General features: G+C 42.5%; 1 protein-coding gene across 1 annotated transcript in view; it reads left to right on the top strand.

The window, feature by feature from the left end:
* The window catches only part of LAMA1 (laminin, alpha 1), a 173,431-nt gene that overhangs the window by 62,529 nt on the left and 100,901 nt on the right, over positions 1-10,001 (top strand). The window contains 8 exon segments of the mRNA XM_011994364.1: positions 634-751; positions 2,065-2,243; positions 3,227-3,332; positions 5,288-5,448; positions 6,567-6,707; positions 7,750-7,923; positions 9,424-9,525; positions 9,763-9,765. Coding sequence (XP_011849754.1) covers positions 634-751; positions 2,065-2,243; positions 3,227-3,332; positions 5,288-5,448; positions 6,567-6,707; positions 7,750-7,923; positions 9,424-9,525; positions 9,763-9,765 — 984 coding nt within the window.

Raw genomic sequence — 10,001 nt, 5'->3', positions numbered from 1 at the left:
ATTTTGAGACAGAGTTTCGCTCTTGTTGTCCACGCTGGAGTGCAGTGGCACAGTCTCGGTTCACTTCAACCTCCACCTCCTGGGTTCAAGGGATTCTCTTGCCTCAGCCTCCCGAGTAGCTGGGATTACAGGCACGTGCCACCATCCCCAGCTAATTTTTTTGTATTTTTAATAGAGATGGGGTTTCACCATGTTGGCCAGGCTGGTCCTGACATCTTCCCTTTTAAAGCACTTATGTGAAGTTACTTCTTATTTTCTTCTAATCTTTGTAATTCTTTACCTCTTGAATAGGACTATTCTATTATTGATGCCGAAAAATATATAGATGAACACTAAGAAAATTATTAACAGGAGCTTCTAAACCCTTAATGTGCATGCATCTTTTTTAAGAAAGTTTTTATTAGCTAAGTCGTATTCTGGTTTTGCTTTCTTCCTCTTTACTTCTGTTTGTAACCAGGTTATTTGTATATATTGGCATCTAAAAACGAAATGCCAGCCTGCTTTGATGATAACCGTATATCCTCTGTTGTGAGGTCTTGCCACATATTTGACAGATAGGTTCTTTTTGTCATGAAATTAAGAAAAATAAGCAGATACATTTTCTGATCCAGTTTTGGCTTCCTTATTGTATAGAAACTGCAGTGTCAGTGTGAGCATAATACTTGCGGGGAGAGCTGTAACAGGTGCTGTCCTGGGTACCATCAGCAGCCCTGGAGGCCTGGAACCGTGTCCTCTGGGAATACATGTGAAGGTCAGTATACTTAGAATCTGACGGTCACTGCACTTTTCCTCTTAATACGTCTAAGTTTGTGGTGTCTTAACAACTTTTATAGTTAGCAAGTAACTTGTTTTCTTAGAAATTTAACTAGTTTCCAAAGGTGCAGAGTATCTTAAAATTTTTACTATTGTGGCCTAAATGTATCTTTATGGGTTTGCTGTTTTATCTGCAAGTCCCCCTTCCCATATAGTTTATTATTCTGTATTAATTTTATTTTAGTTTTTGTTTTTTTACCATGGGATCTGCCAGGTTGTATATTCCGTATTGATTTGGATTGAAGTTTTAAATAGACAACATATTTACAAGAGTCCTACATCTAACAATATGTAAAAGTATGTAGTAAAAAGCATGACTTCCACTTCATCTCCTTCCTTTGCACTTTTTATTATTTTCTTGTATGTCCTTCCTAAAATTGTTATGCATATAAAGCATACGTTAACATATCCCTCCAGCCAATACAGTTCTTACGCAGAAGACAATGTACTATGCGTGCCATTGTATACATTGCTTTTTTTTTTTTTTTTTTTGGAGACAGAGTCTTGCTTACTCTGTCGCCCAGGCTGGAGTGTAGTGGCGCGATCTCAGCTCACTGCAACCTCCGCCTCCCGGGTTGATGCTTCATGCCATTCTCCTGCCTCAGCCTCCTGAGCTGGGACTACAGGCACCCACCACTACTGGCTAAATTTTTGGATTTTTAGTAGAGATGGGTTTCACTGTGTTAGCCAGGATGGTCTCCATCTCCTGACCTCGTGATCCGCCCACCTCGGCCTCCCACAGTGCTGGGATTACAGGCGTGAGCTACGGCACATGGTCCACATCACTTTTTATATTTAACAATGTATCGTGAAATTCTTTCCATATTAGCAATTAGAAATGCTGTTTTTAAAAACAGTTGCACAGAATTTCGTTATACAAATGTAGTATAATTTATTAAACAACCACCTATCAATGGTTATTTTGATGGTTGTTAGTCTGTTGTCCACACAAACAATTATGCAGTGATTAACCCTGTATAGGTCCTTCTCAAGTGGGCAAATACTTCTGCAAAATATAATCCCAGGAGATGGTTTCCTGGGTCAAATGGGTATGTGCATTTATTATTTTGATATTAATAGCTCTTCCCAATTGTCTTCCGTAATATTGCCCATATCTTACTAACATTACTTATTCTAGGATTTTAATTTAATCTAAAGTCATAGAACTTACTTAGGGAGGTTGAGAGTTTTTTTTGTATAAGGCATGCTACGTAAATATAAATGAACTGAGATGTTAAAATATTCTCCTAGCATGTAATTGTCACAATAAAGCCAAAGACTGTTACTATGATGAAAGTGTTGCAAAGCAGAAGAAAAGTTTGAATACTGCTGGACAGTTCAGAGGAGGAGGGGTTTGCACAAACTGCTTGCAGAACACCATGGGAATCAACTGTGAGACCTGTATTGATGGATATTATAGACCACACAAAGTAAGAGTATTTCTTTGCCATTGCCGATCGTCATCTTCCCCAGGTGGAAAAGAGACTTCGTCAAGTCTTAACCTCGTATTGGAGACTTTTGTAATATTTCATTTATATCCTTGTTACGCTAGCAGTGTTTTTATATATATAGTTCCTACTCTATCTGTCCTGCTTTTCTTGCTCAAAGTAGGATGTCAGTCATTGTTATTTAACTTGAATTTAGGGGCCCATTAGCTATGTAATCCTGGGTCATAATACTAACTACAGATGTGAAAATTCAGCCATAACTAAAGCAGCTGTCTCTTGCCTGTAGGAGGTGTTCAGCCAATCTTTTTTATTTTTATTTTTATTTTTATTTTTTGAGACAGAGTCTCGCTCTGTCACTAGGCTGGAGTGCAGTGGCGTGATCTTGGCTCACTGCAACCTCCGCCTCCCAGGTTCAAGTGATTCTCCTGCCTCAGCCTCCTGAGTAGCTGGGATTATAGGCGTGAGCCACCACACCCAGCTAATTTTTGTATTTTTAGTAGAGACAGGGTTTCACCATGTTGGCCAGGATGGTCTCAATCTCTTGACCTCGCGATCTGTCTGCCTTGGCCTCTCAAAGTGCTGGGATTACAAGCATGAGCCACCACGCCCGGCCGTGTTCAGCCCATCTTTAATTGACTTGATATGTAGTTCTTACATGGGTCCTTGTGGTGGTCTGGTTATAACGTGGCTCTGAGAGGCAGCAGAGCGAGGGGGGCTGGATAGCAGGGATATTGGAAAAAGACGCCACTTTGCTAATGGTACTAACTACTGTCACCATCAAAAAGATGTTTGGGCTTCCTGGCTTGAGATCACCTTATCTTCCTGAAACCTGACTCCCACCCCCAAGCACAAAATCATCGTAATAGTCCCACCTTGAGTAAAAAGCCAGTACCTTCTTATTGATACTATTGCCAACGTTACTGTAACTTCTAGTAAGAGAATCCAGGGTAACCTCTGCCTTTCAGGTGTCTCCTTATGAGGATGAGCCTTGCCGCCCCTGTGACTGTGACCCTGTGGGGTCCCTCAGTTCTGTCTGTGTTAAGGATGAGCTTCATTCTGACTTACGCAATGGTAAGCACTTGATTCACTTTTGTGCTTGTAGTTGATTTTGTGTGTGTGTGGAAGATGTGCACATACTGGAACTATTACCATTATATAGCCAGTTGGTAACATGATTCTTTATTGATACTCTCATTCACCAAGTATGTATCAAGCACCTACTGTGTCTCAGGCTGTTTTTGAGGACCTGGGAATATGTACTTAACAAGGTAGTCAAAGTCCTTGCTCTCAAAAACACTAAACAAACAAGTACATGGGTAATGTAATGCCAGGTCAAGAGGTAGTGTCATGGACATAAAGCAAAATTAGGACTCATGAATGGAGGGGGATGGGGTAATGAAGTGGCAATGTTGGGGTGATAAAATGACGTTCGAGCAGATAATTGAGCATTTGATGAAAGAAGAAATAAAGCTCATTTTAAAGCCATGTGTGTAACACAGTAAATAGCAATTGCTCTGCTTAGCTTTTAGAAGACATTCGGAGGGCTTTTGCATACATCATCTCACAGAGCAAGCAAGTCCTCCCGTTAACTTGGTAAATGCCAGAGTTCTTTCTTTCCGTTTCAAAAACTGGCAAATTGACTTGCAAATACCAGGGTCTCCTGAATAGGTTGCATCTGTTCAGAGACTCCTGTGACCCCATCAGGTTCTCAGCCACTGGCAGTTAAAGTGGATATTGACCAGCAGGGATGGATAGGCCCCCCAGCAATGGGGAGGGTAAATTACCCAACTGAATTGATTCTGACGTGCAACTGGTGAGGGGATGATGATGATGATAATGAAGATGATGATGGTGATAGTGGTGGTGACATTTACCATCAATTGAGTTCATTTAAAAAAATATATCATTTAAACTTTTCAACCACAGCAGATAGAAATTACTTAACCCACTTTACAGGCAAGGAAACTGTAGCTCAGAGCAGTTAAGAAACGTGCCCGAGATCACACAGCCTGAAGCTTTCAGAGCTGACATTAAAAGCAAAGATAGTGCTTGCTGCTCTCTGCCACTTGCATCTGTGCTTTTTATTTTTTACAAACAGTTTTATAATGTACAGCGATACTGTTCTCCCATTTGAAGTCTACAATTCATTGTTTTGGTGTATTGGTGCAACTATTGCCACAATGTAAGAGTCGAACATTTTCATCACCCCATAAAGAAGCCCCTTACAAACTAGCTGTTACTTCCTACTTTCCTCCAGCCCCTCCTCCCAGCCCCTGGCAATCATTAATTAGCTTTTTCTTTGCAGATTTACCTATTCTGAACATTACAGAGCAATGGAACCATATATGTTGGGTTTTGGTGACTGGCTCCTTTCATTTAGTATAATGACCCTTTTTCAGGGTCATCCATGTTGTAGCATGTATCAGTATTTCATCCCTTTTTATTACCAAATAATGTTTCATAGTATGGACATACCACATTTTATATATCCATTCATCAGTTGATGAACATTTGAATTGTTTCTACTTTGGGGTATTATGAATAATGCTACTAGGGACACTCATGTACAAGTGTTTTGTGGATGTATGTTTTCATTTTATTGGGTGTTTACTTAGGAGTGCAATTGCTGGATCTTACGGTAACTCTGTGCTTAACGTTTTGAAGAAGTGCCAAAGAGTTTTCCAAAGTCACTCTACCATTTTATATTCTCAGCTCCCTCCGTGGGTTTCATCTCTGTTTTCTTTCTTTAAACAAGGAATTGGCAAACTATGGCCCGTGGGCCAAATCCAGCACACTGTCTGTGCTTATGAATATAGTTTTATTGGAACAGAGATATAGCCATTTGCCTGTGTATTCTCTACGACTGTGTTCGAACGATAACGGCCGAGCTGAGCAGCTGCAAATGATTCTCTGAGGCCAAAAAGCCTAAAATAGACACCTCTGACCCTTTACAGAAAACGTTTGCCAACCCCTGCTTTAAACCTCTTTTCCTTCATGTTGGGTCATTGCCATTGTTGTCTTTCTAGGGAAGGGGCCGGGTCAGTGCCCATGTAAGGAAGGCTATGCAGGAGAAAAATGTGATCGCTGCCAACTTGGCTATAAGGATTACCCGGCCTGTGTCTCCTGTGGGTGCAACCCAGTGGGCAGTGCCAGTGACGAGCCCTGCACAGGGCCCTGTGTTTGTAAGGTAAGTGGGGAGGTCAGAGATACCCCTGAACTTCCTTTGAGCTTCTCTGGAAAAGGAGTGTTTTCCATTGGCTCCAATGATCAGTTCTTGAGCAAAGCGGTAAGATTTAAGCAGAGCTCCCCTTACCCCTTGTCTCCAGGCCACACCGAGTTGGCTGTATTATGTATGTTTGGACTTACGTGGGCATCTGGCTGGCTTTTTTTGTACCTCTGGTAATGGTCATATATTCCAGAGGCATTTCTGTGACTTCTTAGAGGACACCACGCACTGCATACCTTTATATTCCCACCTCCCTCTGTGGGCCTCATCTCTGTTTTCTTTCTTTAAACCAGGGCTTGGTAAACTATGGCTCGTGGGCCTAATCCGACACACTGCCTGTTTTTGTGAATAAAGTTTTGTTGGAACAGAGCTGTATCCATTTGCTTATGTATTTTTATGACTATGTTCAACCAATAAAGGCTGAGTTGAGTAGTTGGAAAAGAGGTGCTCTTGGCCCCTACCTGAATTCTGTGATATTCTTTTCCAGCTTTGTATTTGGAGGAGAACCGGATTAACATTACATATCCGAGAACACCAGTTAAAGGCAGATACGCTATTTTGAGTTTCTCTTAAAAAGGAGTTGAACAGCCACGAGAAATGGATTAATGTGGTGCCAGTGAGGGATTTTATTTGGCCTTATAATATTAATAACAATTTCTTCATAATTCATAGGATATTCCATTGTACCTATGTACTTATTCCTACCTGTGCAGTCTTAGGCACGTGTTATATACGACTGGAAATAATCTTGAGCATTTATGAATAAGACAGAAGATTCTATAGCTGTCTTCAGATTTTGAGATGCTAGAAAGATCAGTAAAAAATGAAAGATTTAAAACAAAACAATTTAAATAGAATGACCAACTTCTAAGACCTCCAGCCTTGTTCTTGGCTACAAAATCAAATTATATATATTTCAAAATCTCTATTCTGGAAATATTGACTTTATGAGGCCTCACCTTTCCTTTGGACGTTTATTTTCCTGTCTCTGTGGATCACCGAACACCTGTCTTGTGAATGTCACTTTATTCTCTCTGGACACATTGGTTTCAAAGCTAATCTTTTACCCTAACTTACAGGAAAATGTTGAGGGGAAAGCCTGCGATCGCTGCAAGCCAGGATTCTATAACCTGAAGGAGAAAAACCCCCAGGGCTGCTCCGAGTGCTTCTGCTTTGGCGTTTCCGATGTCTGCAGCAGCCTCTCTTGGCCTGTTGGTCAGGTGGGAGGCGCCATCTACGAGGCGGGATTTCATGAGCAGGTCATATTGCACAAGCTTGGCATGAGCTGTGTGAGGAGGAAATGAGGATGACTTCCCCTGTGACACCACTCTCATCGCTTTGCAGTGACACTGACGTGGGTCATAGGCAGCCCTCTCTGCTTCTCAAGTTTCTTTATAGGTCACGTGCTTACTCCCACACACATTTCTCTATAGAAAAAACAGGATGATGTGGCACTAGAGAACACGTCATGTTTCAATTTCTTCTGTGGGGAAATGGATTGGGTGGGGAGGTCAGCGCTCCCCCTGTCCGCCCCTGCTGCTCTCAGGCCTGGGAGCGCAGCCAGCCATGGGACCATGAGAATTTTCCAGCTCAAAGAGGCTAAGGAGTAGGAGGTCCTCCAGTGGCAAGGGTGGGAACAGCGGCACGTGGTGCAGGGTTTATGAATGCAGGTCAAGTTGTTTCGGGAACTGGGAGTTCTGGGGTGATGGATTCAACAGGGGTGTCCAGGGGTGGCTAGAAGAGGTGGAGATGGTGTGATGGCTGCAGGCAAGGGAGGAGCTGCTCGGTAGGGACTTCCCCACCGGTGACTGCCATGGCCACCACACTGGGGGGAGTACCATCACCTCTATGTAGGTGACGCACTGGGAGTATAAGATCTAGAGGTTACATTTGGGTAAAAAGCAGGGGGCAACGAAGAAGAGGGAGTCAGAGCTAGCAAGAGACATTTTGCTGAATGCATTTATGATGTTCTTTTGTTGTTTCAAATCTGAAGTTTATACCCATGGCCTTTGTGGTTTTGCTCATTTATTTGGTTATACTGGATCTGGATTTGGGGTAGTGAGACTTGTTCTCGGATCCTCCTGGTCCTTTACAAGTGGAAGGGTCAAGGGTCATGAGGTTCGGCCATGGGTGTTATGTTAATACCAGCCCCAGAGAAGCTTTCTGGCCCATCTCTTCATTGTGAACACATTACTGCTGCACGGGGTGAAGTCTAAGGTAAGTTCTATTTCATACTTCAAAATTCTTGAATTTGTTTTTAAGGTAAGCAATATGTCGGGGTGGCTGGTCACCGACTTGATCAGTCCCAGGAGGATTCCGTCTCAGCAAGATGCACTGGGCGGGCGCCACCAGGTCAGCATCAACAACACCGCGGTCATGCAGAGGCTGGCTCCCAAGTACTACTGGGCGGCCCCCGAGGCCTACCTTGGAAATAAGGTGCGTGTGTCCCTGCAGGCAGTGATGTCTCAGACGAAGATCTCAGGGAACACTGAGAAAGAACTTGTGCAGCCTGCATTTTAGGTAGTTTCGTAGGGCACCTGAGTGTCAGACAGCATTTCACAGCCTGTACTTGCATCTGATGATATGAAGAAGGTTTTCTAGCCTTGTTAGACTTTATGTTGTATTATTCAAATAAGAACTTCTGCTCTTCTGGTCTGGTTCCTGAGCAGTGTGTGTGCTGAAGTCTCATCCCCTTCTCTGAGAGCAGCTTTCCGGGTCCCTGCGTCGCTTGTTTATGAAGTGTTCGTCACATTCCCGCTTTGTTTAGTTTGCCGTAGGCTCAGCTTAACGCCTCTGTGGCTTTGTGGAGGGCCTGGCATACAAAAAACAACCCAGGGAAGGTTCCAGCAATGGGACTGCTGTGCTGCTCCCTCACTTTGAGTACCATGGCAGGCTGTGCTCATCTGAAGCTCACATTTAGGAACAGATGAAATACTTTCTGCTTTTGTTATATTTCAAGAAAATGCAAACTGGTGATTCTGCAATGTGGAGGTTGGTTTGTAGGCTTGAGCCTTCCTTGCAATGATGTGTTCCCATTCCCCCTCCCCCGTTATGCCACGTCTCTCCAGATTCTGATTGATATGAAAATTTATTCCCGAGAATCCATCTCAATTATTATAGCTCCCTGCTTACCTTCCCGGGGTTTTTTTGTGTGTGTGTTTTAAAGTAATGGCATACGGGCATGCTAGTGTAGTGTTGTAGATTGGTATGCTTGTATTTAATTTGATGGTTATATTTTCATTTTTAAGCTTGTTTTGTATATTTTTAAGGAGTATTTGTTTTTGAAAATTATTGGTTTTTTTCATCAAATTCTAATCCTAGAACATGTGCTCTATTTATATGATTTTATCAACGGAGTTCAATGATGTTTTTTCTCTTGATATCACTTCTCCAAATTTATGGTGCAGAGTTGGGTTCTGAACAATATATTGCTGTCACATACCCATCAGAAAGAAAATCTTTATTTTGTATTGAATTGAAGGACATCTCATCAGAAGAAACACCTTTAGTCCTTTCTCTAACTAGCAAATCAAACATGTCCTTTATTGTCCTACGAGGAGGATGCTGAAATGAAAATGTGGATATTGTAGACATGGGTCAAACTCCCCATCCCTTAAATTACTTAAGTGAAGTAAATATCTATTGTGTGATTAACAAAAGTTTATAGTAATTTGCCTTGTGGTCTCTAACAAAGAGTACATTTTTCTTCTGTGCTTTCAAACAATGTGCTGCATTTTGGTGATATTGATTAACCAAAGTGTTTCTAAATACACTTCTCTTTCACTGCCCTTAGTGTGAATTTCCTTGTCTGTCATTGTCAAGGGGATAGTTGTAGCCTAGTTGTTTGCAGATGGATCCCAGTGACCACTTCCTCTTACTTGATTGTTGCTGTGATTGTTTTCCCCTTTCGTGTTCATTCTCACTTAAACATTTCAGCTGACTGCATTTGGTGGATTCCTGAAATACACGGTGTCTTACGATATTCCAGTAGAGACGGTAGACAGTAACCTCATGTCGCATGCTGATGTCATCATTAAGGTGATTGGTTTTTTTTTTTTATTCTGCTATAGAGCTTAGGGCTTAGTGGGCTGATAGTTTATGACTGAAAGTGACTAGTCGAGGCCATCCCAGCAAGGAGCTGGTGGCCAGGTGGCCATTCAGCAGACCCTGGACTTGGGTGGGGACTGCTGAGACGGTGACTGTGAGAATCTGTCTTTGAGCCCATTTCTGGAGTTGCCTCAGGACAGCACCTGCCGCTCTTCTCTTCATCCCCAGGGTGTACCCATCTTTTCACATTTAAAAATGAAGCAGGGCTTGGTGGCTCATGCTTATAATGTAAGTGCTTTGGGAGGCTGAGACAGGAGGATTGCTTGAGGCTAGGAGTTTGAGACCAGTCTAGGTAACATAGTGAGACCCCATCTCTCAAAAAATATTAGCCAGGCACCATGGCACGTGCCTGTAATCCCAGGTACTTGGGAGGCTGAGGCAGGAGGATGGCTTGAGCCCAGGAGTTC

Source organism: Mandrillus leucophaeus, unplaced genomic scaffold (genome assembly GCF_000951045.1).
Source record: "Mandrillus leucophaeus isolate KB7577 unplaced genomic scaffold, Mleu.le_1.0 Scaffold453, whole genome shotgun sequence".
Classification (NCBI taxonomy): Eukaryota; Metazoa; Chordata; class Mammalia; order Primates; family Cercopithecidae; genus Mandrillus; species Mandrillus leucophaeus.
The sequence above is the reverse complement of the archived record's forward strand: the minus strand, read 5'-3'. Positions and strand labels throughout refer to the sequence as shown.